The following is a 27398-nucleotide window of genomic DNA, read 5'->3' as shown; positions in this document are numbered from 1 at the left end:
GGGGCGGTGCTGACGCGCGGGAGGGGCTTAGCGTAAAGCGGGGCGGAGCCGGCGGCAAGGCGGCCGTTGATTGGCGGCGGGGCGGGTTGTTTGCGCGCGGCGCGGCGGTGGGCGGGGCGGCGGCGGGGTTGGGGGCGCGGGGGGCCGGGGGCGCGGGAACGGGGGTCGGTCATGCGGCTGCTGCGGTGCCTGGGCAAGCGGGCGGCGCTGGCCGGCGTCCCCACCTACATCGAGCACTTCAGCAAGTTCTCGCCGTCACCGCTCTCCATGAAGCAGTTCCTGGACTTCGGTAAATACCCACACCCCCCCTCCCACCACCACCCCCCCCACCCAACAGACCCACCGCTCCCCCGCCCCGGGTGGGTACCCCCCCGGTATGGTGTACGTGGGTGCTGTCCCGGGAAGGAGAACGCTCCCTCCTTTCCTCCTAGATTATAGCCGGTCCGGGTAAATATCCCCCCCTCTCTGCTAAATACCCCCCCCCCTCCGTGCTAAATACCCGGTCTGGGGGCGGTGCTCCGGGGAGGGACCTCCGTGCACCCTACCCCCGGTAAGTACACCCCCCCCCCCGCCTGTAAATAAATACCGGGGGGGGGATCTGCTCTAGCGGGTATCTGGGCCTGGGTATCTACAATCCCCCCAAATACCTTGTTGTTATATTTTGCAGGGGGTGTTACCCCCCCAAGTGCTCTCTGGCCCGGGTAAATATCTCTCCTCCCCACCCCTGCTGGGAAATACCCACTCCCGGGTAAATAACAGGGGCTGGGAACATGGTCTCCTGATATGCTTCTGTTTTGGGGGGGGGGGGGTGTCTCCCCTCTGCCCCCCCATAACCACCCACAGGGGGGCGTTACTCTCTGCAAGGCAAGTAGCAACCTGGGTAAATATCCCCCTGGGGAACGGCTGGGTGGATATCCCCCCCCATGCCCCTCCAGGTAAATACCCCCTGGGTAAATACTCCCTCCAGTAAATACCCCCCCCGTGGGGTACCTCCTACCCCCACTGGGTAAATAACCCCCTGCATGGGACCCCCAGCCAGGTGTTCCCTGCACATCCCCCCAGTCCCCCCCTGCAGCCGGGTAAATACCTGCCTGGCCCCCCTAGCACCCTCAGGGTGGGCGACATGAGGTCCGTCGTCCCCCCCCAAGCAAACACCCCAGGTAAATACCCCAGGGAGATGGAGGTGCCCCCACCCATCGCTGTCACCCATCCTGGGCCCCTCCTGTCCCCCCCCAGGGGTTTTAATGTCAGCGCTATATTTACCCGTGTCCCTGGCCGCACCGTCCCGGCCGAGGCTGGCGGCTGCACCCTGGGGGTCCCCAGCCCCTGCCTGGCCCCCCCCTCAGTTCTGCCCCGTCCCACAAGCACCAGGACCCCCCTCAAGTCCTCACATTTCAGCTCCATCCCAGTGTCCCTTGTCCCCAGGGATGTGCCCCTCCAGGGGCTCGGGGACAGCTTTGCCCCCGCAACCCCCCCCCCCCGCCTCGCTGGCTTCTGGTTGGGGACATCCATGTCCTGGGGACACCTCGGTGTGTCCTTGTGGCAGGGGCTCTCCCCACCCCAGTGTCACTGGGCTGAGGGTCTCGTTTGGGGGTCCCCAGTTCTGCTGGTGGCTCAGGTCCTTCTCCCCTCCCAGTTCCCCTCGGGGGGGCTCCCAGCCCCAGTCTGGGCTGCACTGGGGACCCAGCCTGCCCTCCCCAGTGGGCTGAGCTGTGTCCCCGAGCCCCCCAAACCCTCCCAGCCCCTCCAGGGTCCCCCTCTAGCCAGGGACAGGGACCTGCTCCTGCCTCCTCTGCTCCAGTCTTCCCAGTACACCCCCAGTCCCCACCAGCGGAGCAGCAAGAGCGAAGCCAGCCCTGGGGCTGGGGGCGTCGAGCCGGGGCTCAGCCCGTGTCCGTCTGTCTGGCCGTGCCCCCCCCCCCCCCCCTTGCCAGGCTCCAGCAATGCCTGCGAGAAGACCTCCTTCGCCTTCCTGCGGCAGGAGCTGCCCGTCCGCCTCTCCAACATCATGAAGGAGATCAACCTGCTGCCGGACCGCGTCCTGCGCACCCCCTCCGTCCAGCTGGTGCAGAGCTGGTGAGATTGGGGGGGGGGGGGTCCGAAGCTGGGGAGGTGGCAGGGGCCACTGCCACCAGGAGTCCTGCCACCTCCGGGACCACCCGGTCCCGTATGGCGTTGGGTGCGGAGGTGTCACCACCATCATCTCTATGGGTCCTGCTGCCGGGGGTCCCACCGTTGTAGCTCATGAGGGTCCCACCAGTGGCACTTGCATGGGTCCTGCTGTCACCACGGGTCCCGCTGTTGTAGCCCATGGGGGTCCCACCATCGTAGATCACGAGGGTCCCACCGCTGGCACTTGTGGGTCCTGCTGCCCAGCGTCCCGCTACTGCAGGTCCCACTCAGAAGGGTCCCACCACCGTCACCCAGCTGGGTGCCACCGGGGGGGTCCCGCCGCTGTCACCTGCACGGCTCTCATTGCCAACACGACTCTTGCCAACGCCATCGCCCAGGGGGGGTCCCGTCGCCACCGCAGGTCCCACCGCCACCGCGCGTCCCAACGTTGCCACCAACTGTCCTCCCCAGCAGGTCCAGAGGGAGCTGCCGGTGCCGGGGGGGGGGGGACACACGACACGACAAGGTTGGGTGGCTGGCAGGGTGGGTGGCACCCAGCTGGTGCCACGGCATACCTTTGGGTGACAAGGCTGCAGGCCCTTTGGGGACACCCCCGTGCCAGCGGGGTGTCCCCAACCATGGGGGGGGGGGGTGTCAGTGGTGCCACCTCCACATCCTGCCCCCCAAAAAAGCTGACCCAGGCCTGATTACCGGGGGGTCCGTGTCCTCGAGGGGGGGGTTCCGGGTGTCCCTTTAAGTGCCGTGTCCCCTTGCCAGCTCCGGCAGCGTGAACCTTCTCCCAGTGCCGCCACGTGACGAGTTGTTTGTGCGGCGTCCTCAGCCCCTGCCAGCCCTGCCCGTCCCTGCCAGCGCCGGCAGGCAGCAGGATTCGGCCGTGCCACGCTCCCACAGCCCTCGTGCTGGGGACCCCGGCTTGCAGCGACCCTCGTGCCCCCCACCCTGTTGGAGGGGCTGCATCCCCAAGTGTCCCCAAGGGCCACCGTGTCAGCAGGGGGGGGATAAGCTTGAGCCCCCCCACCAAGCACAGGGTGGTTTCATGGGGCAGTAGCTTTTTTTTGGGGGGGTGGTCTTGGTTGAGGGGGTGCTTAGCCCTTCTCCCTGCATGGGGCAGTGCCCTAGGGTACCCTGTGCCACCCTGGTGTGGGGTCCCCGGGGCGTCCCCTCTTTTTGGGGGGTGCCGGGTGGGGGGTAACCGGCTCCTTCCCCAGGTACGTCCAGAGCCTGCTGGACATCATGGAGTTCCTCGACAGGGACCCCGAGGACCAGGCCACCCTGGGACAGTAAGTTGGGGGGGGACAGCATATCTGTGACACCCCTTGTCCCCCATCTTGGGGTGCCACCTCCTCCCAGACTCATACTGGTGAGAGCTGGTGTCACCGAGGGGTCCTGGCACCCTGCACCCTACATCGCCCCCAAAGTGCCCCCCACCCTACAGTGCCCTGAGCATCCCAGTGCCACTGGATTCTGCTCCGGGTTTTCCCCGGTGCCACCAGCTCCTGGGGAAACCCGGCCTGGATTTCAGCTCTGCCCGGACCGGGTGCTCCCCCCAGCTCCATCCCTGTGTCCCCCCACCACCAGATTCACAGACGCCCTGGTCACCATCCGCAACCGGCACAACGACGTGGTGCCCACCATGGCGCAGGGGGTCATCGAGTACAAGGAGGCGTACGGGGACGACCCCGTCTCCAACCAGAACATCCAGTACTTCCTCGACCGCTTCTACCTGAGCCGCATCTCCATCCGCATGCTCATCAACCAGCACAGTGAGCGACCCTGGGGGTCCCCCCCAAGTGTCCCCATCAGCCCTGGGCTTCCCCCCCCCCAGAGCACACCCTGCTCCCCCAGCTCCAGGCATCCTGCCCGGAGCATCCCCATTCCCTGAGGGTCCCCCCCCAGCCCCAGAGATCCTGCCCTGAGCTTTCCCCTGCCCCAAATGTCCCCCTCCCAGCCCCAGGGATCCTGCCCCAAATGTCCCCCTCCCAGCCCCAGGGATCCTGCCCCAAATGTCCCCCCCCCAGCCCCAGAGATCCTGCCCCAAATGTCCCCCCCCCAGCCCCAGAGATCCTGCCCCTGCCCCAAATGTCCCTCCCAGCCCCAGGGATCCTGCCCTGAGCATCGCCCTGCCCCAAATGTCCCCCCCAGACCCAGAGATCCTGCCCTGAGCATCCCCATTCCCTGAGGGTCCCCCCCAGCCCCAGAGATCCTGCCCTGATCTTTCCCCTGCCCCAAATGTCCCCCCCAGCCCCAGGGATACTGCCCTGAGCATCCCCCTGCCCCAAACGACCCCCCCAGACCCAGAGATCCTGCCCCGAGCATCCCCATTCCCTGAGGGTCCCCCCCAGCCCCAGGGATCCTGCCCCAAATGTCCCCCCCAGCCCCAGAGATCCTGTCCCTGCCCCAAATGCTCCCCCCAGCCCCAGGGATCCTGCCCCAAATGTGCCCCCCAGCCCCAGAGATCCTGCCCCAAATGTCCCCCCCAGCCCCAAGGATCTTGCCCCGAGCATCCTCACTAGCCCCAGCTGTGCCCTGGGCATGTCCCTGAGCACCCCCCCGTGGCATCCCCCCCCCAGCCTCAGCCTTTCGCCCCCTGTGCCCTCCCTCCTCTGGGCACCTCCCTGCCCTGAGATCCCCCTCCCCATCTTGCCCCTGCGCATGTCCCTGTCCCCCATGTCCCCACCGAGCCCCATATGTCCCCTTCACCCACAATGGGGGGGGGGGGGCGGGCAGTAAGCCCAGCCTTGGGTACAGCCTGGGGTGGGGGGCTGTGGGGGTGGTCCTGGGTGTCTCTGGGGCCAGGGTGGGGTCCACACTGCTCACTGTCCCCCCCCCACCCCATCCCCTTCCCCAGCACTGCTCTTCGACGGCAGCACCAACCCCGCGCACCCCAAACACATCGGGAGCATCGACCCCCACTGCAGCGTGGCCAACGTGGTGAGAGGTCTGTGGGGACCGGGGGGGGGGGGGCTCCCACCTCCGTGGCGGGGCATGAATCGGGTGGGGGGTGCCGGGTGGTTGAAGGTCCCCCTGATCTTCCTCGTGCCCTGGGATCTTCCTGTTTGGGAGCCACTTGTGTCACGAGTTTGGGTGGGCCTCAGCCAAGGTGTCCACAGTCCTCTGTGCTTTGAGGTCACTCCAGAAGACCCTAAAAGCTTCCTGGATCTGTAGGAATGGAAAAATATTTTGGGGGGGGGTGCAAGGGGTGCTGACCCCTCTGCCTCTCCCTCCCAGACGCCTACAACATGGCCAAGCTCCTGTGTGACAAGTACTACATGTCCTCGCCTGACCTGGAGATCGAGGAGGTGAACGGTGAGGCTGCGCTTGGGGTGGGGGGTCCCCTGCGGCAGGGGATTCTCGGGTGGCTTGTTTGGGGGTTGGGGAGGATGCCGATGCTGACGGCCGCTCTCCTCCCCGCAGCGAGCAACTCCCAGCAGCCCATCAGCATCGTCTACGTCCCCTCGCATCTCTACCACATGCTCTTCGAGCTCTTCAAGGTAAACCCCAGCCCCATTGCGGGGTGGGAAGGAGGTTGTGGGGGGGTCCCCTAAACCGCAGCCGGTGCCGTGCCCCCGCAGAACGCCATGCGAGCCACGGTGGAGAGCCACGAGAACAGCCCGCGGCTGCCGGCCATCAAGGTGATGGTGGCCCTGGGCCAGGAGGACCTCTCCATCAAGGTGCGTAAGGGACCACCGCCTCCATCCTGGGGGGGGTCCCCGAGCCCTGCCTGGGGGACACTTAGTGGGGGGGGCAAGGGGGAGGCCAGGAGGAGGGTTGTCACCCCCCTCCGATGTCTCGTAGATGAGTGACCGCGGCATGGGCGTCCCCCTGCGGAAGATCGAGCGTCTGTTCAGCTACATGTACTCCACCGCTCCCACCCCGCAGCTGGGCACCGGGGGGGCTCCCCTGGTAGGTGCCCCCCTGGTAGGTGCCATGGGGGTCCCACACGGACCTTGGGGATGGGGGACGGGGTGCGGGTCTGCGGCTGGAGGTGGCATTGGGGGACGTCTGGGGGGTGCCTGGGGGTGGTGTGGGATGTTTCAGGGTGGCTAGAGTGGCATGGGGGTGCTGTGGGGGTGGCTTGGAGAGGTTTGGGGGTGCTTGGGGTGGCGTGGGGAGGTTTGAGCTTGGCATGGGGGCTTTTGGGGACATTTTGAGGTAGCTTGGGGACATTTGGGGAGTGCCTCGGAGTGGCGTGGGGATGTCTTGGGGTGCCTGGAGGTGGCATGGGGATGTCTTGGGGTGCCCAGGGGTGGCATGGGCTTGCTTGGGAGTGGCGTGGGGACACTTGGGTGTGACATGGGGACACTTTGGGGGTGGCATGGGGACATTTTAGGGTGCCTGGGGAGGTTTGAGAGTGGCGTGGTCACCGCTGGGGGTGCCTGGAGGTGGCACGTGGATGCACATGGGTGCACGTGGTGCTACTTGGGGTGGCGCGGGGAGGCTTGGGGTGCCCTGGGGGTGCCAACCTCAGCACCAGGGACCCCCACCCCCCCACCCCATCTCCTCCTCCCCCCCTGCCAGGCCGGCTTTGGCTACGGCTTGCCCATCTCCCGCCTCTACGCCAAGTACTTCCAGGGGGACCTGCAGCTCTTCTCCATGGAGGGCTTCGGCACCGACGCCGTCATCTACCTAAAGGTGGGTCCTTCCCCCGGGATGGGTGGTCGGTGGCCTCTGGGGGGGCGGAGGGGGGGCGCAGGGCCCTCCCCAGCCCCCCCCCGTGTCTCCCGCAGGCCCTGTCCACGGACTCGGTGGAGCGATTGCCCGTCTACAACAAGTCGGCGTGGCGGCACTACCAGGCTAGCCAGGAGGCGGGGGACTGGTGCGTCCCCAGTACCGAGCCCAAGAACACCTCCACCTACCGTGTCCCCTAGGACCACCCCCCCCAGGGAGCTCACTGCCCCCCCCCAGGGTGTAAATAGCCCCTCGCCCCGGCTGCCGGGGTCCCCCCGGGTGTCCCCCCATCACCCTGGGGTGGTGTTTTATGCCGGCGTGGTTGTTTTAGTGTCCCGGTTCTGCCTCCCGCCAACGACTGTTAGGGCTCACCGGGAAGCGTGTGAAAAGTGGGGTGGGGGGGTCCCAGTACCCCCCCCCTTGCCTTAGTGGCACTTAGGTACGTAGCTGGGGGTGGCGTTGGAGCAGCGTGGATGGGGTAGAGCCCCTGTTGCCCCCCACCCCCACCTTGGCACCCACCCCAGGGTGGTGTACCCCAGGGGCAGCGAGGGACCGATCCTTTCCCAGTATGACCAGTAGCACTTCCCTGCTCCTCCAGCCCTGACAGGGTGGGGGGACCGGGCCTGAACCACCCCCCCCCCGCCTCAGTTCCCTGCACCGTCCCTGGTATTGCACTACTGAGCTGTTCTCACCCGTGTGTGCCCCCCACCCCAGGTGGGTTCCCCACACAATCTGTGACCTGCTTGGGAACCTCCCCCTGACCCCCCCCCCAGACTCCCACCCCCCCACTGTCAGTAAAGTGGATGTTGACTGAGCTCGTAGCGTGGTGTTTTGGGGTCCCGGGAACCAACCCCCCTTTGCAACCCCTCTAACTGGGTCAGTGCCCCCCCCCCGTGCCTCAGTTTACCCATCCTGGGGCTTAGGAGGCGGCTGCTGTGTCACACCACCCTGACCGCAGTCACAGGGTGGCACTTGGGGACACAGGTCCTGGGACGGAGCCGTGCTTTGTCCCCCCCACTTTCCCGTTGCCCCCCCAGCCTGGCACCGAGCCCCCCCCCCCACCCCATCTCGTCCCCCAGCCCCATCCCAGTCAGGCTCACGCTGGTCGCGCTGGATTGCACTGGCCCTCGATACCCTTTTATTTCCTGGGGTGTCCCCCGGGGCACCATATTGGGGAGGGGGAGAGGAGGGGGGGGTGTCAGCGTTCACTCCCCGCACCCTGACTTGGGGGGTGTGCGCGTCTGGAGGGGGTCAGGCCATGCACTGTCCTCGGCCGGTGCCGCACCGTGCCGGGGGACCGGGGTGAGAGGGGTGGCTGTGACCCCCCCAGACCCCTCAGGGTGCCAGGGGGGTTACGGAACAAGGTGGGGGAGTTGGGGGGGGGCGGAAATCCAATGTGCCATTTGCATCCAGAAAAGGGGCCCATGGAGGGCCCGGACTGTGCCCGTGGGGTGTAGGGGTGCAAGGCGGGGAGGGGGCAGCTGGAGGAGGGGGGGTGCACGTGCCGCTCCGTGCCCGTCTCAGCCTGGTGCCGCCGTCCCTTGGCCGTGGCGGCGTGTCCCGTGCCGGAGCCGGGTGCCCCCCGGGTGTCCCAGGGGCAGTGGGTGTAGGGAAGGGGTGCAGGGGCGCTCCTGGCCCCCCCCTTAGCTCCGCCGCTGCTCCTGGTCCCTCTTCTTCTGCTTCTCCCGCTGCTTCTCTGCCTTCTCCTGGGCCTTGCGCTCCTTCTCCACGGCCAAGCTCAGCTCCTTCAGCTTCCTCTTCAGCACCGCGCGGTCCTGCGAGCTGCCCACTCCCAGCGCCTGCCGGCACAGCCGGCCGCATGACCCTCCCCGTGGCCGTGGGGTGCCGGTACCCCCCTGCCCTATGGACCAGTCCTTTGGGGTACCTAGACCCCCACACGCACACTGCCTGTCCTCAGGATCATCCCACTAAGGTACCTACATCCCTTGTGCGCCAGCCCTTTGGGGTACCTAGAACCTCCCATCTGTCTCTTTGACTTGTCCATTGGGATACCTGGAATCTCCCCCCACCTCCTGCCCTGTGGAGCGGCCAATTAGGATAAGAGGTTTTAGGTACCCTGTGATGAGCCCACTGGGGTACCTAGAACCTACCTGCATCTGCCCCATTGAGCAGCCCGTTGGAGTACCTAGAGCCTGTTGACCTGTGATGAGCCCATAGGGGTACCTAGAACCCTCCCAGACCTCCTGCCCCCCTGGAGCACCCTGTTGGGGTACCTAGAACCTTCCCAGAGCTGTGTCATGGAGCAACCTGTTGGGATACCTAGAACCCTCCCAGACCTGTCTTATGGAGCAGCCTGTTGGGATACCTAGAACCCACCCAGACCTCCTGCCCCATGGAGCACCCCAGTTGGGGTACCTAGAACATCTTTCACTACAACTGAGCCTGTTGGGTTACCCCTGCACCCCAGCAGAAGAGAGCCCCCCCCAGCCCCGTACCTTGAGCTTGGCACCATCGAGGTGCAGGAGCCGTGGGCCATCAACGCCATGGGCTGAGAACTCTTCCACATACTGCTCCAGGTTGAGGCTCTCCAACCATTGTCCCACCTGCCGGCACGTCCAGCCCGCAGCCGCGCCGGGGGGCTCATCCAGGAACTGGGCACAGGGGGCTGGGTGTTAATGGGGGCGTCTCCTTGGCACCTGGTGTGGGGGGCACCCCCAACCTCGTGCCCCCCCCTCCCCGGGGCTCACCTCATCCGAGGACTGTGACAAGGTGTGGTAGGGGTAGGAGCACTTGGTGGCGGTGGGGCCGGGCAGGCGCGGGCTGGCGCTGGGCGGTGGGGAGTCCTCGCTCAGCGTCGAGTCCTGGGGCAGCAGGAGGGGTGAGGGCAGGGCTGGCCCTGCAGCCCCCCCCAGCACCCTCCCTATAGCTGTCCTGGGCTCTGACTCCCTATAGGGCTACCAGATCCTGTGGGGCTTTGATCGCCCCTAAAGCCATCTTGACCCTATGGGGCTTTGATCCCTCTCCCTATAGTTACCCAACCCTATGGGGCTTTGAACTGCCCTCATAGCTATCTTGATTCTGTAGAGCTTCGATACCCTCCCCTATAGCTATCTTGACCCTATGGGGCCTTGATAGCCTCCCCTATAGCTATCTTGACTCTATAGGGCTTTGATACCCTCCCCTAAAGCTATCTTGACTCTGTAGGGCTTTGATACCCTCCCCTAAAGCTATCTTGACCCTATGGGGCTTTGATACCCTCCCCTATAGCTGTCTTGATTCTATAGAGCTTTGATACCCTCCCCTATAGCTATCTTGACCCTATGGAGCTTTGTCCCCTGTCCCTATAGCTGGCTTTGACCTCTTCTCCTATAGCTACCTAAGTCATAGGAGCACCAACCTCCTTCCCTACAGCACCCTGGCCCTATAGGGCTCCTATACCCACCCACCCTACAGGGCCAGGAGCCCCCCCCCGTTCCCAGGCACTGACCTGGGAGGCGGATTTGGCGGGGCTGAGCCCCTCGTGCCGGGGGGAGCCGGCAGGCGATGCGGAGCCGGGGGAGGCCGAGCCCCTCGCGCTGTCCGAGAACCAGGAGAAGGGCAGGAAAGGTGACCCCGAGGAGCGGCCGGGACCCTCTGCCGCCTCCCTGGGGACAGAGCTGTGTTAGGGGCCATCCCTGTGCAGCCCCCCCTGCCCCGGGGAGGGGGGGGGGTTGTCCCTCACCTGCTGCCCATGGACAGGCGGTTGCTGCCCTTCTCCTTACGGCTTTTGCTGGAGGATGCCCGGCGCAGGGTCACCCTGGGTGGGAGAGAGCAGAATTGGCAGGGAGTGGGGGGTCCTGATGGCCATGGCCCCCCCTTCTGAGGCCCCCCAGGCCCCCTCCATCCATCCTCAGAGATCCCTCCATCACCTTCAGAGGATCCACATCCCTCCTTCCATGCATCCCTCCATCTTTCTGCCTCTCCAGACATCTCTCCACCTATTCCTCCATCTTTCCATTGCACCTTCCCATCCCTTCATCCATCCCTCCCTGCATCCCCCCATATCCCCCCTCCATCTCCCCCCACCCCAGCGCCGGGTCTCACCCCAAATCCAAGAACTTTCTCCGCGTTTTCTTATCGAGCCCCACAGTGGGGCTGGCCGGCTCGGGGGGGCTCATGTCCCGGCTGTCGTCTGCAGGAGGAGGAGGATGGAGGTGTCACCCACTGCCCCTCACATGGGTGCTGGGGGGGGTGCCGGTGTCCCTGCGTGCCCCCCAGCCTGGCAGGGGGGGGTCGGGTGGGGGGGGGGGCTCACCTTCGCTGTGCCGCTGGGGCCAGGCGTCGCGGCGGGCGAAGCCGGGCGAGCTGTCGGAGCTGTGGCAGGATTTGGGCGAGGGGGTGCCCGCCAGCCCCTCCTGGGACGAGGCGTTGGTGAGGGGCCGATAGCGGCTGAGGGGGGGCGAGGAGGCCGGGGGGTCCCCCAGCCCCCGCCGCACCGCCCCCGCCTCGAAGGAGAACTCGACGCCGCGGGAGAAGGGCGAGGGGGCCGCTTGGCCGCCGTCGCCCTCGGCTCCCTGGGGGGGCACACGGCATGGGGGGGGGGTGTCAAACCCCTGCAACCCCCCCACCCCACCCTCCCCGGTGTGTCCCCCGTCCCTTCCGTACCCCCAGCCACGGCATCCCCCCCAAACCCTTCTCTTGGGTCCACGGTGCCCCCCCTCAACCCCTGCAGCCCCCCCCTCCGCCACCCCAGCCCCCCCATGGGGGCTCACCGCCGCTTCGGGCCCCTCGTCACCCTCGGTGGAGCTGGCGCTGTCTCGCAGGCGGGAGCGGGAGGGCCGGTGCCGGCGGCCCTTGGCTAGTAGCCGGGCTCTGGCCTTCTGGAGACTGCTGTCCAGGCGCGGAGTCTCTGGAACCACAGCGGTAAAATCTGGGGGTGAAAGAGAGACCGGGGCAGAGAGAGAGAGAGAGAGACGGACAGACGGACATGGGGAGGGAAGGGGACGGACGGGGAGGGAGGGGGAATGAAGGTGGGGAGGGATGGAGGGATGGGGAGAGGGAGAAGGAGGTGGATGGACAAATGGAGAGGTAGGGACAAGGAGATGCGAGGGAGGGATGGAAGGACGGATGGACAAGTAGGGAGAGGGAAGATGTGGATGGATGGATGGACGGATAGGTAAAGAAAAGGAGATGGACAGATGGGTAGGGAGAAGGAGGTGGGAATGGAGGGAGGGATGGAAACAGGGATGGACAAAGGGAGAGGTAGGGTCAAGGAGATGGAAGGGACGGATGGAAGGACAGATGGACAGGTAGGGAGAGGGAAGATGTGGATGGATGGATGAACAGACAGGTAAGGAAAAAGGGACAGGGTGGACAGACGGGTGGGTAGGGACAATGACATGAGGGAGGGAGGGGTGGGGACAGGGAGAAGGAGATGGGTGGACAAATGGAGAGGTAGGGACAAGGAAGTACAAGGGAGGGATGTAGGGATGGAAGGACAGATGGACAGGTAGGGAGAGGGAAGATGTGGATGGATGAACAGACAGGTAAGGAAAAGGAGACGGGAGACAGATGGGGGGGGTAGGGACAAGGAGGTGAGGGAGGGAGGGATGGGGACAGGGAGAAGGAGGCGGATGGACAAATGGAGAGGTAGGGACAAGGAGATGTGAGGGAGACATGGAAGGACGGACAGACAGGTAGGGAGAGGGAAGATGGGGGCAGGTGGATGGATGAACAAATACACAGGTAGGGAAAGGGAGATGGGGAGGAAGGGAGGGATACGGCCAGGTAAAGGAGGTGGAGGGACGGATGGACGGGTAAGGACAGGAAGACAGGGATGGAGGGACAGATGGCCAGGTAGGGGCCAGGAGAAGGGGATGGGAGAACATTGGAGGGAGAGGGGGACAGACGGTCAGGAGGAGAAGGCCAGCCCGGTGGAGAGGGGACAAAGGGACAGTGGGGCACGGGGACAAGGACGGGTGAGGGATCCCAGTGGAGACGGAAGAGGGGGACAGGAAGAGAGGAGCATTGGGGACGTGGATGGATGGGGCACCCCGGTGGGGTGGGACAGGGGACAGAGGGACAGAGAGAAGTGTTCAAAGAGATGCCCCGGCACGGGGAGAAGAGCAGTGGGGTGTCCCCGAGGACAGGGTGTCCCCGAGGACAGAGTGTCCCCGTCACCTGGAGGGGGGGGGGAGGAAGCTTTGCCCAGGGTCTGACCGGGGTCACCCCGATGTCCCTGCCCTGCTGCAGCCTCCTGCACCCCAACCCAGGAGTGTCTCTGGGCCGTGTCCCCTGCTGCGTCCCCATGCCCGTGTCACCCTGTGCCCATACCCACGTGCCTGTGTGCCCTATACGTGTCCCCGTGTCCCCACGTCCCCCTGCATGTCCCTATGCCCATACATCTATACCTGTGCCCCACGCACGTCCCCATGCCACCCCGTCCCCTGCCCCACACGTGTCCCTCTGCAGGGGGCTGTGTGCCCCGTGCCTGTCCCTGAAGTCCCCAAGCACACGTTGTCCCCAAACCCAGCTCTGGGGTGTCCCCCCCCTCGCCGCTGGCAGGCAGCAGGAGGACACTGAGGGCAGGTGGGGACCCGTGGGGGCAGCACCCATGGGTGGCTCTGCACCCCACGGGCCCCCGGGGACTCACCGAAAACCTCATCCGCGTCCTGCAGTTTGGAGACCGACATGGTGGGACAGAGCTGGGGACAGAGGGGACAATCAGGGAGGGGGGGGGGGGGATGGACACCCCAATGCACCCAGACCCCCTGCAAGTGGGGATGGGAAGGGGCTGTCCCCCCCCCAAACCTCCCAGTGATCCCAGTGTCCCCATGCCCTCAGCCTCACAGCGCTGGGGGGGAGTGAGGGATTTGGGGGGAGGGGACACCAGGACACAGCACACATGTCCCCCACTCGGGGGGGGGGGGGTCAACCCCCTCGGGGGTATGTGGGGGCGGTGGGGTGAGAGCAGGCTGGGGGGGTGGGTACTGGGGATGCTCTTTGCAAGGCAGCCGGGAAGGGGTTAAATCGCCCCCCCTCCGGTTTTCGGGGGTCTCTCCGGGTGGGGGGGGCTCCTAATGCCTTGGCAGCATCGGGGGGGGACTGGTGGGGTTGGGGGGGGGGCAGAACTGAGCTCAGCTCCCCCCCCAGCCCCTCCCTCCCCCCAGGGACCTGGTCTGGGGGGGGGGCAGTGCTGGGAGCGGGGATGTTACCGGGAGGGGACAGTACCGGCGGGGGGTGGGGGGGTGGTACCCGGGGTGTTGTACCGGAGGTGGGGCTGTACGGGGGATGGGGATGTACCGGGGTTGTACCGGGGGGGGGGGTTGTACCGGGGATGCTGTCCGGTGGATGGGGCTTTACCGGGGATGCTGGACCGGGGGGGCTGGACCGGGGATGTGCTGGGGGGGGCTGGACCGGGGATGCTGGACCGGGGCTGGACCGAGGATGCTGGACCGGGGATGCTGAACCGGGGCTGGACCGGGGACGCTGTCCGGTGGATGGGCCGCCCGGAGGTTACGCCCTGGTCCCGTCCACCCCCCCCCGTTCTCCCTTCCCCCCCCCCCCTCCCCGACTCACCGGCGCTCCTCGGGCATCCTGGGCACCTCCCGCCGCCGGGCCGGGCCGGGCCGAGGGCGCCGGGAAAGCGCCGGGAAGCCGAACCGGACCGGGCCCGGGCCCGGGCCCGAGCGGAGGGCGCTGCGGAACCGGGCCGGGGGCCGCGGGGGGGTGTGGGGGGAGTTCGGTGGGGAGGGGGGGGGGTGTGGTGGTGGTGGGGGGGTGGGGGCCGGACAGGAACCCGGAAGCGGCCGGGGGGGGGCGAGGAGAAGGAGGGGGGGGGGGCTGGGATCAGGAGCCCCGCCCCGCCCCGCCCAGCCCCGCCCAGCCCCGCCCGGCTCGGCCCGGCCCGGGTGCGCGGCGGCGGTGCTGAAGGGACAGCGACGGAACGGGGGGGGGGGAGGCGGGGGGGGCACGTGCACACGGGGCGGGAGCGCGCGCGCAGACACACACACACACACACACACACACACACACACACACACACACACACACGCACACACACACACACACACACACACACACACACACACACACACACACTCTTCCCACTCCCCCCAGTGCCCCCCAATCCTTCCCAGCCCAATCCTCCCCAGTCCCCTCAGTGCCCCCCAATCCTTCCCAGTCCCCCCAGTGCCCCCCAATCCTCCCCACTCCTCCAGTTCCCCCATCCATCCCACTTCTCCCAGTGCCCCCCAATCCTTCCCAGTCCCCCCAGTGCCCCCCAATCCCCATTCCCCCAGTGCCCCCAATCCTTCCCACTCCCCCCAGTGCCCCCCAATCCTTCCCACTCCCCCCAGTGCCCCCCAATCCTTCCCAGTCCTCCACAATCCTCCCCACTCCCCCCAGTGCCCCCCAATCCTTCCCACTCCCCCCAGTGCCCCCCAATCCTTCCCAGTCCCCTCAGTGCCCCCCAATCCTTCCCACTCCTCCCAGTGCCCCCCAATCCTCCCCACTCCTCCAGTTCCCCCATCCATCCCACTTCTCCCCGTGCCCCCCAATCCTCCCTACTTCCCCCAGCGCCCCCAATCCTCCCCAGTCCCCCCAGTGCCTCCCAATCCTCCCCACTCCTCCCAGTGCCCCCCAGTGTCCCCAGTGTCCCCAGTCGGCCCGGACAAGGAGGCGCGGGCGGACGCTGAGGCCGTGTTTATGGGGCTGGCGGGACGCGAGGACGCTGCGTTACAAAACGAGGACCAGTACATACATACGTACATATATATATAGTATATACACCCACAGGTATACGTGTGAGATTAAATAACCCCAGCACCCCCCCGGGGCTCTTGCTCCCCGTCCCCCCCTTAAATACTCCCCCCCCCCCCCAAAGTGGCTCCAATCCAGTCGGACCCCCCCTCCCCGTCCCCCCCCCCTTTTGCGTGCCCCCCTCCTCCCCCTCCCAGTATAACCAGCTCTGGCTCCCAGTTGCCCCCACATCCAGTTACTGTCGGAGACTCGGTACTTCGGGGGGGAGGGGGGGGCAAAACAGAAACAAAAAATAAAGAGGTTCCCCCTGGGCCGAGGGGCTGGGACCCCCCAACCCGGCTGGGGTTGGCCAGTGGTGGGGGGTGTCCCAGCCCCAGAGAAATACTGTGATTTATTGGGGGGGGGGATATTTACAGTTGGGGGGGTGGGTGAGAGCATCGCCCCCACCCTGGAGGGGGACCCCCGTGTGTGTCCCCCCCTTTGCCCAGGGAAGGCGAAAGCCCTGGGCTAGGGGAGGGTAGTGGCAGGTGCTGGGGGGGGGGGCACTGGGGGCACCCCCCAGCCGTGTCCCCGCATCCCTGGGGGGCTGTGGTGGGGGCTGCTGCCCCCCCCCCATGCCCGCTGCAGGGCTTGGCAAAGGCTGAGGGGTTCCCTCCTGCCCGGCGGTGGTGGCACTGGGGGGGGGACGGGGACGCGATGGGGGGGGGGGGACTTGGGGTCCCCCCCCACGGTGAAGGTCCGTGGTGTCCCGGGCACCAAATCGGAGGGGCGAACCTCGCTGCGGGGCCGGGGTTGAGTCCATGGGGGGGGGGCCCAAAGGCAAGTGGCCCCCCCAGCCGGTGCTCCAGGTGAGTCCCAAGAGGAAGAGCTGGGGACGGGGGGGACGGGGGGGAGGCTTCCAGCGTACCCCCTCTTTACTCCCCAGTATGGCTCACATTTGGAGGGGGGGGGGGCATTTCTGCCTGGCCCCCCCACCAACATCCAACTGGGGTGCCAGCTCTGTGTCCTAGGGGGGGGGGGGGGGAAGCGAGGGGTCACATTGAGGGAAGGGTGTGTTTGGGGAGGGGGGGAGGCCTGGGGGGGGCTGTGCCCCCCCCCCGATCGGTCCATCACGTCACCACGAGACTCACACTGGACACAGACACGAACGCGGGGTGTCCGCCCCCCCCAAAACCCCCTCGAGATGCACCCCAGGCCCCCCCCCCGCTGTCTGTGCCCCCAGGGAGGGAAATGGGGGGGCACCAGGAGGCCTTGGCGGGGGGGGGGGGTGTCTTGCCTCCTCCCCAGTGGGGAAGGGGTAGGGAGTGGGGGGGGGACAGGGCTGGGGGGGAGAGGGGCCCCCCCCAAAAAAATCGCTGCGGTTTGAGGGTGGTTTAAGTCGGGTTGGAATTTTTCAAAGTCTGCAGCTTGGCCTCCAGTTCAGAGATCTGAAAAACAGCAAAGGGGAGAGGTCTCAGCTGAGGGGGGGGGGGGGGCGCGGGGGGGCTCAGGGCCGGGTGGGGGGCACAAGGACAAGGGTGGGGGACACAGGGACATGGGTGCGAACATGTGGCGGGGAGGGCAAAGCTGGGGGGGGGGGACAGGATGGGGATACAGGGATGGGGACACGGGGATGGTGGGACTGGACTGGGGGGGGGGACAGGACAAGGGGGGGCAGGACATGGGGGTGCTGGGGTGGGGGGAGACACGGGGATGGGGGGAAGGAGGGGGATGGGGGGGGAAGGGTGCTGGAGGGCCGGTGTGGGGCTGGGGGGGGCAGGCTGGGGGCACAGGGACGGGCTGGGGGGGCTGCAGGCAGGCGGTGGGTGAGTCTCTGTGGGAAGTCCGGGGGGGGGCATTTTGGGGGGTGATGGAGGAGGGTGTAAGGGGTGGGCTCATGGGGGGGGCTCTGCTGGGTACCAGGGACCCCCCCTCTGCTGCCCGCCTGCACCCTGGTGCCCCCCAGCCGGGCGGGTGCCGGCCCCCCCCCCCCCCCGCTGTCACCCCCGGCAGCATCCGGGGTGCTGCGGGATCCCGGGGGATCCGGTGACCCCACGGAGGATCTGCTATGACCCAGCACAGCTCTGGCCCCACCCGCTGGGGGGGGAAATCCAGCGTAGCTAGCGTGGAATCCAGTGTGATCTGTTGTGGGATCCAGCATGACCAGCATGGGATCCAGCTCCCAACAGAGGATCGAGCGTGACCCCGCGCCTTGCGCAGATCTACCGGGAACCACTGCGGGATCCCAAGCAGCCTGGGATCCAGTGCCCAAGAAGATCTCTTTTGAGCCATTACGGGATGGCAGACCCTGAAGCAGGATCCACTCTGACCCAAGCCCTAGGCAGATCCACTGCAATCCAGTGTGGGATCCAGTGCCAGGAGGAGGATCGGGCGTGCGCCAGCACCCGAGCAGATCCACTGCGATCCGGTGCAGGGCGCAGTGGCGGGAGCACAATCCGGTGGGAGCCGGCACCCAAAGCAGATCCACCGCGATCCGGCGTGGGATCCAGCGGCCGGAGCTCAGTCCGGAGGGGAGCCGGCGCCCTACGCGGCTCCGCTACCACCCAACGTGGGATCCAGCGGCTGGCGCGAGCCGGCGCCCGAGCAGATCTGCTGCGATCCATCCTGGGATCCAGCGGCGACGGGAACCCATGGGCCACGACGGCGGCGTGGCGGATGCGGCGTGGCGGAGCGGGACCGGACGGCGGCGGGGCCGAGGCCGGGGCCGGCCGTGCCCGCGGGGCTCAGGGGCAGCCCGCGTCCCGGCGCCCGGTGCCCACCTTCTCCTGCAGCTTCTCCATCTCCTCCTTGTGCGCCAGCTCCGACTCCTCCAGCACCCGCCGCTGCGCCGTCTCCTTCTTCAGGAACTCGATCTCCCTGCGGGGGCCGGAGCGTGGGTGCACGTCACCCCCCCCACCCACCCAACACCGGGGAGACCCCGGGGAGGTGGGGAAGGTCGGGGGGGACCCTGGGATTTGGGTGTCAGGGAGGGACAGTGCTCAGCAGGGTGGTGGTGCCCGGGGATCTCCCAGGGGATGGTCCCTGCCCAGAGGATGGTCCATGGCCAGGGATGAGGGATGCCCAGGAGGGAGTTGGTGCCCCAGGGATGGGTCCAAGTCAAGGGGAAGGTCCCTGCCCAAGGGAAGGTCCCCGCCCAGGGGATGAAGGGTGCCCAGGAAGGATTTGGTGCCTCAGGGATGGGTTTCTGCCCAGAGGATGGTCTGTGCCCAGGGAAACGGTTCATGCCCAAGGGATGGTCCATGCCGAAGGACAAAGGGTGCCCATGAAAGGGGTCGGTGCCCCACAAGTGGCTCCACACCAAGATCATGGTCCATGCCCAGGGGCTGGTTCATACCCAATGGCATGGTCTCTGCCCAGGGACAAGGGGTGCCCGGGAAGGGGTCGGTGCCCCGGGGATGGGTCCATGCCCAGAGGGATGCTCCATGCCCGGGGGAGGATCAGTGCCCAGGGCCCGGCGCTGCCCTCACTTTTGCTGGTACTCCTTGATGAGCCTCTTGGCCTTGCTGTACTTGCGCTCCAGGGTCTGGTACTGGGCCTGAGTCTCCTTGAGGTGCTCATCCACAGCCTGGCAGAGGTTCTGCGCCTCCATCCAGTACCCCTCCAGCTTCTCCATCCGCTCCTTGTTCTCCTCCACGCTCTGCTCCAGCTGGGCCTTCTCGGCCCGCCAGCGCGCCTTCTCCTGCTCCAGGCACTGCAGCTGAGGGACAGCGGGGTCAGGGCACGGCACGGCACGGCACGGCACAGCCAGGGAGCAGGCATGACATGGCATGGCACGGCATGGCGTGGCATGGCATGACACAGCACGGCATGGCCAGGGAGCAGGCATGACATCACATGGCATGGCATGGCACGGCATGGCACAGAATGGCATGGCTTGGCACAGCACGGCGCGGCTTGGCACAGCATGGCACGGCATAGCCAGGGAGCAGGCATGACGCGGCATGGCACAGCGCAGCGTGGTGAGGGGTCTGGGGGGAGATGGGGGGAGCTAGGAGGGGATGGGGGAGATGGAGATCCAGGGGGGCTCGGGGAGATGGAGGGGGGTCCCTCCCACCCGCAGGGAGCCAGGGCACCCGCTCACCTTCCTCTTCAGCTGCTGGATCTCGGCCTCGGTGACGGCGTGCTTGATCTGGAGCTGCAAGAGGAGCCGGGCGTTCACACAGGGCTGGCACGTCCCTGCACCGGGCGTGCACACACACTGCCACGTGCGGGCACGCTCCCCTGGCACACCCCCCCCCCCACCCCCTCTTCACCTCCTTGAACTTGTGCACCAGCTTTTCGGGGTCCATCTCCACGGGTGAGAGAGTGTCCTCGTTCTCGGCTAGCTCGAACACCTCGATGGCCATCTCACCGCTGGGGAACATGGGGCTCATCTCCTCCTCCTCATCCGTGGCGTACTCGCCCGTCTGTGGAAGGCACAGACCGGCATTGGCACGTGGTGGTCCTCAGCCTGGCACCCTCACCCCATCCCACCTAGGGAAACTGAGTCACTGGCCCCATATCGGGTGGGGGGACCACATCGGTCCCCTCCTGGGTGGGTGCTGTGCCCCTCACCTCCTCATCGTCCTCGGTGTACTGGGTGTAGCGCTGCTCGATCATTTCCCGCTGCCACCGCTCCTGCTCCAGCGTCTGCTGGATCAACTGTGCCACCTCGCTCTGCTCCCCCGGCTTCTCCCGCCCGATGAGGAACCTGCGGGGACGGTGAAGCTCAACCGGGGACGGGGGGCTCAAACCGTGGGGGGTCTGGGGTGGAGGACACCCAGGTGGCACAGCCAGGGGACAGTGGGGAGGCTCAGCCAAGGGACACCCAGGTGGCACAGCTGGGGGACATCCCTGCTGGGACATGCAGTGCTCCTGGGGGTGGCGAATTTGGGGGGGATGTTATGGGGCCTGTGGATGAGGTGGGGGGCTGGGGGGGATCCTGGGCTGATGTGGGGGCATTCTGGGGAGCAGAGGGCACTAGGGTGGCACAGGACAGGCAGTGGGCATGGGGAGTGGGGGGGGCAGAGGTATTTTGGGGCAGGGGGACAGCCTGGCCTGGAAGCTGGGGTGCTCTGGGGACAGGTAATGGGGCAGGGTGCCGCAGGGGGCCCAGCACGGGCTGGGGGGGTCTCCTGGCCCCCCAAACCCCCCAGCCCAAGGCCCTACCGGACGCGGCCCTTGGTGTTCCTGAGGACAGAGGCGGCGAAGCTCTGCGTCACCCCCACCAGGCTGGTGCCGTCCACCTCCACGATGAGATCGTTCACCTGGATCCTGGGGACAAGGGGACTGTCACAGCGGGGCCACCCCTTGCCCACCTCCCCAGCATCTCCCACACTGGGGAACATCTGGCACATCTGCCACTCCCACACCAGCTCCTCCATCACCACCCAAGCCCACGGGCATGGGGCGGGGGGACCCAAGAGGGGTGTTTTGGGCCCAGCAGCCCTTACCTGCCGTCCCGGTGGGCCGCTCCACCCTCCGTCACTGTCTTGACAAAGATGCCCAGCTTCTCCAGGCCCATGTCGGCCCCCGCGCCCATGCCGATGATGCTGATGCCCAGCCCTTCGGAGTCTGCAGAGACAGAGAGCCGTGTCCTGGTAGGGTGGCACCGGCCACCCAATGCCAATGGAGTCACCTCCAACCCATCCCCAAGGTGCCACGGGGACCCCGGGGTGTGGGATGGGGAGAGGACGCACCTTTCTCCAGCTCCACAGGGAAGAGGTCGAGCCGCTCCACCCTTTTCTCCAGCTCGTACTCGGCCGACGCAGCCATGGGGTCGACATCTTCATTGCGGCGGTCGTAGTCTTCGTTGGAGTAAGTGCTGAAGACCTGCCGCGGTGGAAGGAGCTGCTCAGCGAGGCAGCGGGATGGAGTGGGAAAACACCGCAGCCATCCACCGCCCCGGCACCGGCAGCACCCGCGGCCGAAGGGGCATCCTTGGGTGGGGGGAACCCCAGGCAGGGGCATGGGGGGGATGTTACTGAGCCTATGAGCCACTGGAGAATCCCCCCAAGACATGTCATGGAGTGAGGGGGAGTTTGAGGAAGCACAGAAGGTTTGGGGTGGCCCTGGGAGCAGAGATGGTGCTGTGCCCTGCACCCCACGGAAGGATGGACAGAGAGATGGACAAAGGAGTGGATGGGTAGAATGGCAGATGGACAGATGGGTGGATGGACAGATGGATGGATAAATGGAAAGATGGATGGATGGATGGATAAATGGAAAGATGGATGGATGGGTGGATGAGTGGATGGGATGTCCAAGCACTGGCTGCTCTGAGTCACACTTTGGGGAAGGAAGAACTGGCTTGTTTCTCCCTGCTCCCCTCATCCTCCCCTTTCCCCAGGCAGGGGCTCCCCAGCTCTCGGCCCACCACCTTCTCATGGTCCAAACTGCCCTGTGGGAGCAGGGAAGGGCTCTCCCCCTGGGGCAGCTTCACCTCATCTGCCCTTCCCTGCACCTCACTCCTGCCTGGGCACCTCCATGCAAGCCTGGGCTGCCAGCCTGGAGCCCGGGGACCCAAACCCACCATCGTGCCTGGGAGAGGTAGATCCCACCGTAAGTTTGGGGTTGGTTTATTTCCCTGGATTTCCACCTGGCAGATTCATCTTCTGCCTCCATGTGCTCGCCTGGAGGGATGCCTGGGCACAGGGAGCACCAGGGACTCTGTGGGCCTCGGGGGTCCAAGGGTCACCCCTGTCCCCAGGTTTCTCTCCCCGCTGTGCCCACATCTTGCCATTGGGCTTCACTTACAGGGTATCGAGGAGGGGTCAACCTCGGGGCTGGGGTTGCCCCCATCCTCCTGCAGGTCTGCGGACATCCCTTTAGTCCCAAGGGAGCAGGGACGGGGACGGTTAGGATTGCCGAGGCCTCACGGTAGCCCCCGACCAAGGCTGGGAAGGGGACCCAACCGGGGGCAGCTGGTCAGAGTGGGGTGATGAAAGGCAAAGGCGGTCGGGGCCACGCACGTATGGTCCTCTAACATGGTAAATCCTTGAGGACGCTGACCCCCAGCATGGGGCAGCACTAAATCCTCCCACACCACTTCAGGAGGGGCTGGGGGCACCCCTACACTCACCCCAGGGCTGGGTGCCCCCATGCCAGGCACCAAGGTGCTCCTGGCCGAGGTCGGATGTGCCACCAGGATGATGTCCCCGGACCGGAGCCAGTGGGAGTGGGGTGCCATGTCCCTGTGCCCCGGGAGGCTGCCAGCACCCCTCTCCGGTCGGGGACAAGCTGGCCAGGCGCTGAACCTGGGAGATGTCCCCAGAGGGGCCCCGGCTGGCGATGCCGCCGGGGCGAGTGGATTAGGGATAACACCGCAGCGCTAAAGCCTCGCCACAAAGGGTATTAGGGATGAGTGTCAAGGGCCATCGCACAAAGCCCGGTGACACCCACAAATGGGCAGCACCCACCCGGGTGGCACCCCGGGGTGCCGGGGATAAGGAGCAGGGGACATGCCTTCATCCCCCCATCCGCATAAGCTAGCGGGAGGCTGCAGGCACCCCAGCCCTTAGCTACGGGCACAGGACCCCTGCTGTGCCCCCCACCCCTGTCCCCAGGTCCTGGGGGGTTTGGGATGTGCCCAGGGCCTGGAGTTGGTTCCAAGGGAGAAGGAGCCGGAGCCAGCACATGCCCAGGGGAAGGGGCTGGCGGCGTGTGCCCCCATCCCAGGGTGCAGGGTGCCCGCCCTGGGGCTGGGTGGGGGTCCTCAGCGCTCTGGGCCCCAACCCCTACAGCAGGTTTGGGGGGGGGACTCAGCATCACCCACACACACCCGGTGGGGGGGAGCCAGGGTGCTCAGACCCCTGGGTCCCCACCCCACCCGCGCACGTGGGACCCCCACCATCACCCTGAGGGGCGATGCGGGTAAAAGCGAAGAGGCTAAAGGCCATGCTGGGGGGAGCAGAGCACCCCAAAAAGCCTGGCTGCCCATCTATGGGAAGGACACCCTTCCCAGGGCTGGGCTGGCCGGTTCCCACAGGACCAAGCCCCCCCGCAGCGTGCAGCCACCCAGCATACGGCCACCGCTGTCCCCTGCCCGGACCACGGCGGTCCCTGTCCCCCCGTCCCAGGTGGGGCCACCCACCCGCTCTGACTCAGAGCCAGAATATAGGCCGGGGCTCTAAAAATAACCCATCTCCGGCACAAAGCAATTGCTGCTCCTCCGGTCGGGGGGATTCGAGCAGGAGAGAACACCCCAAAATAGCTGCACAGCCCCTTCTCCCCCCACCCCATCGCCGGGGGAACATCCCAAATGGGGACCCCAAACCCAGCTGGGGTCTGTGCTGGGGAATAGGGGGGGACACATGGGTGATGCTGGTCCCCACCCGGCCATGCCGCCAAGACACTTCCCCTTCCTCCACTTCCCGAAACGGTCCTGGGCGCCGGGCTGGGCCCGTGGCAGAGAGGCAAATACCCCCACACCCCGCTGCCTCACACCCGGGGACCCCCCCCTCGTTTAGGTGGAGCCCCGGCATCAAGGGACACCCGGGGACCGAGGACAGAGGGTGGCGGCACGGCCGCCGCACCCAGCACCCCGTACCCGGATATTTTGGGCATCCCCACCCAAAATATGGGGTCGGTCTTGGCCCGTCCTGGGCACGGCGATGGGTTGGCACTGGGTGCTGTGCACAGCCCGCCACAGCGGGTCCCAGTGCCACCCCTCCCCACCACACCGGCCCCAGGGTGGTCCCTCGCTGGCTGGGGGGGGGGCGGGGGGGCAGGCCATGGCAGGGCAGGGCCCTTCGTTAGCCAGCCGGCTCATTAGCCAGGCCCATGTGGCAGCCCTCCTTCCCCCAATGCAAGGGCATGGCCAAGTGGGATGCCATGTCCCACGGCTGGGGAGGTGGAGGGGACAGAGACCCCCACCCCACCTCCCTGTCCCTGGCACCAGCCCCCCCCCAAATAGGTGGGTTTGGAGGGGTCACACACGCCAGTGTGGGCTGCCCCTCACCCTGGGGTGCCCCTCACCCTGGGGTACCCCCCCATCCCCAGCTGCCCCCCACCCCAGGGTGCCCCCCCCTCCCCAGCTGCTCCCCCCCCCACCTTCATCCCCAAGCGGTCTCACCTGGATGGGAGCCGTGCTGAACTGGATCTTGCGGTTGGGGACAGGCTCCTCTTCCTCGGACAACCCAGGGATCTCCACGCAACCCGACTCGGGCTCGTACAGCCCTTCGGCCTCCTCCTCCTCCTCCAGCCCGCTGCCCCCCGAGTCCTCCCCGAGCCCGCTGTAGGCACTTATGTCCACCAGGTCCGCCTCGGAGAAGTCCTCCTTCTTGGCCTCCTCGTAGGCATCGCCCTCCTCTGCCCGCTCGCCCTTGACGCCCTCCTCGCCCGTGGCCGCCCCCGAGCCCCCTTCCAGCCGGGGGGCGGTGGGCGCCGGACCCTCGGCCCCCTTGGCCGGCTGGGGCGCGGGCACCGGTTCGCCCGCCGCCGTCGCTTCTTCCTCCTCCTCCTCAGCCTCGCCGCTCTCCTCCACCTCCACCGGCTTGATCTTGCAGACCTCCTGCACCCGTGGGGTGGCCGTCTCCTTCTCCGCCGGCCGGCCGCTCTTCCCCGCCGCCTTCTCCTCCTCCGGCGGCCTGGCCCGTGCCGGGGCGGCGTGGCCATCGCCCGACCGTCCGGCCTCGGGGCCCGGCAAGAAGACCCGAGGTCGCTTGCCCACCACCTTGGCGTTGAGCGGTCCTCCCGCTCGTCCCGGCGCCTTATGGAGGTTGTTACGGAGGTCGGCCTTCTCGAAGACGGCGCTGAGTTGGCTGACGGTGGGCGAGACGGCTTCGGTGTCCAGCTTGTCCAAGGACTCGGTGCTGCCGTTGAACCTCACCACCACGTCCAGCTTACGGTCCTGGAAACCGGCTCGTTCCTTACGTAGCAAGAGCTTGGTGGTGGTGGCCTTCTCCTGCGGGCTCCTCTCGAAGATCTTGCGGGTCTCCTGCAGCTTGGAGAAGGGTTTGTCGGGTTTGGAGTCGAAGCGGCTGACCCTCTCCGAGACGCTGGTGCCCAGCTTGAGGAGGTTGCCCTGGTCCATGCTCTCGCTGAGGCTGCCGGCCCGGGGCAAGGAGAGACGGACGGGCTTCTCCTTGGCCTTGGCCAGGTCGCAGGCGCCTTCGGGGCCGGGCGCCGTCCCCATCTGCAGGAACATGTTCTTGATACGGTGAACGTTGGAGCCATACTTCTTACCCCGGCTTTTCTTGCCGTCTTCGCCATCGGCCTCCTTTGTAGGTGCCAGGGCCTGGATGGTGGCCTCGTAGGCGTTACGGTGGGGGGACGCGCTCCGGAGACCCCCGCCGCCCGTCGCTCCGCCGGAGGGGGACCCCCCACCGGCGGCCGCCCCGCCGCCTGCCTCCGTCCTCAACATGCCGCCACCGGGCCGCCGCGCCGCATCGCCCGCCGCCGCCGCCGCCGCCACCACCGCCACCGCCGCCGCCGCCGCTCCCCCCCCCGGTCTCGCCGCGGCCCCTCGTCCTCGGCTACAGCGGCATGGGGAGGGGGATGCCGCCCGTGGTGGCGGGGGGGTGGTGGCCGTCACCGGCACACCTGCACCGGCCCACGGGGGGCTGTTGGGCCTGGTCAGGCCATGTCCATCCCGGGGGGCCCCCCTCCGCCCAGGCCCTTCTTCCTTCCTCCCTTCTCCTCCTCTTCCCCTTTCTCTGTGGCTGGTGATGGAGCCGCTGCTGCCTGCGATCTGCCCGCCCCGCTGCCCGCAGAGCCCTCTGGGTCTTAGCGGCGCGCTCGCTCTTCCTCTTCCTCGCCGCCCTGCTTCGGCCTCCCCGCCTCGGCCGGCCCACCGGGAACCCCCGAGACCCCCCGCTTGCCACCCAGATGCCCCCACGGTCCCCTCCCCACACCCACACGGGGGTCCCCTCCCTCTGGCATGTTCCCCCCCAGCATCCGTGCCGTGCCGTGCCGTGCCGCGTGTCCCCCCCGCTCTGGCTTGTCCGGTGTTGCCACCCCCCCCCCCAGCTCTGTCCTTCATGTCCCCCACGATTCCTGGCTGTCCCGTGTGTGTGTCCCCCCACCCCAGTTTTGTCCCCGTGGCCCCCAGGCTGGTCCCTATGTCCCCTCAGTCCTGTCCCCTGTACCCCCCGGTTTTGCACCCACGTCCCCTGGATCTGCCCCGACGTCCCCCCATTATCTCCATAATTTTGTACCCGTGTCCCCCCCATCCCATCCCCGTATCGCCCCGAGTTTGTACCTGTGTCCCCCCCCACTCTGTCCCCGTATCCCTCCATGCTGTGCCCATATCCCCCCCAAATTTACACCCACATCCCCCCATCTTATCCCCGTATCCCCCCAAGTTTGTACCCACGTCCCCCCATCCTGCCCCTGCGCCCCTCCCGGGTCTGTCCCTGTGTCCCCTTGCTCCTCTCCCTCTGCCCCCTCAGTTTTACCCACGTGTCCCCACGCTCCCGTCCCTTAAGACCTCCACACCCCCGTGCCCAAAGCCCCCCCATCTCGAGGTGGTGTCCCCGCAGAACCCCTATTTACTTTCTGTCCCCATAAATCCATCCCTGGGGTGCAGCACATTCCCCCCCCCCCCCCAACACCTCCACCCAGGGGTGGCAGGAGGGGAAACTGAGGCAGGGGGCCCCCGGGGTGGGGGGCTGCGTTGCTGCTCCCCTGCCTTCCTGCACCTGCCGGCTGATATTTTGGGGGGTTATTTGGGGGTTTGCTGTCTTCCCACCAGGCACCAGGGTTGGGGGGGGGGGGGACGGACAGAGCTGATAGATTGGGGCTGTGCTGGGGGTCCCTGCTACGGGATGAGCCCCCCAAGGGGCTGGGGAACGGGGCAGGGGGCACCCCTGCTCCCCCAGGCCGGTGAGCGCACGGGCGCCAGGACCCTGCAGATGCTCCGCGTTCCCCGACACAGCCTCCCGGCCCTTTGTGCGTGACGCGGCGTGACGAGGCGTGAC

The 27398-nt window shown here is 67.0% G+C and overlaps 3 protein-coding genes across 4 annotated transcripts; 1 reads left to right on the top strand and 2 right to left on the bottom strand.

Annotated features, from left to right (window-relative positions):
* The first annotated feature begins 125 nt into the window (after window positions 1–125).
* PDK2 (pyruvate dehydrogenase kinase 2) lies at window positions 126–7615 on the top strand. Of its 2 annotated transcripts, none has more exons than XM_075036370.1 (11): window positions 126–289; window positions 1935–2076; window positions 3342–3413; window positions 3712–3896; window positions 4982–5071; window positions 5362–5439; window positions 5548–5624; window positions 5706–5804; window positions 5929–6036; window positions 6652–6765; window positions 6861–7615. In XM_075036370.1, exons 1-11 carry the CDS (start codon window positions 172–174, stop codon window positions 6999–7001), a joined length of 1224 nt encoding a protein of 407 aa, XP_074892471.1. In that variant the 5' UTR covers window positions 126–171; the 3' UTR covers window positions 7002–7615. The 2 variants fall into 2 exon arrangements, with proteins under 2 accessions (XP_074892471.1, XP_074892469.1); XM_075036368.1 differs by having other exon boundaries at window positions 5929–6051.
* Window positions 7616–8379: 764 nt separating this feature from the next.
* SAMD14 (sterile alpha motif domain containing 14) lies at window positions 8380–13433 on the bottom strand. Its single transcript, XM_075036361.1, has 9 exons — window positions 13394–13433; window positions 11472–11671; window positions 11057–11258; window positions 10846–10933; window positions 10484–10558; window positions 10250–10406; window positions 9510–9623; window positions 9258–9413; window positions 8380–8600 (listed from the first exon to the last, which is right to left on the bottom strand). Exons 1-9 carry the CDS (start codon window positions 13431–13433, stop codon window positions 8445–8447), a joined length of 1188 nt encoding a protein of 395 aa, XP_074892462.1. The 3' UTR covers window positions 8380–8444.
* Window positions 13434–15618: 2185 nt separating this feature from the next.
* Window positions 15619–26196, bottom strand: PPP1R9B (protein phosphatase 1 regulatory subunit 9B). Its single transcript, XM_075036356.1, has 10 exons — window positions 24554–26196; window positions 21180–21312; window positions 20934–21054; window positions 20650–20754; window positions 20056–20191; window positions 19755–19907; window positions 19583–19636; window positions 18969–19198; window positions 18261–18357; window positions 15619–16928 (listed from the first exon to the last, which is right to left on the bottom strand). The coding sequence occupies exons 1-10, from the start codon at window positions 25841–25843 to the stop codon at window positions 16875–16877; spliced, it is 2373 nt and encodes a 790-aa protein (XP_074892457.1). The 5' UTR covers window positions 25844–26196; the 3' UTR covers window positions 15619–16874.
* Between the last annotated feature and the right edge of the window lie 1202 nt (window positions 26197–27398).

Source organism: Buteo buteo, chromosome 9 (assembly GCF_964188355.1).
Source record: "Buteo buteo chromosome 9, bButBut1.hap1.1, whole genome shotgun sequence".
Lineage (NCBI taxonomy): Eukaryota > Metazoa > Chordata > Aves > Accipitriformes > Accipitridae > Buteo > Buteo buteo.
Note: the sequence above shows the minus strand (reverse complement) of the source record. Positions and strands in the feature narration are given on the sequence as shown.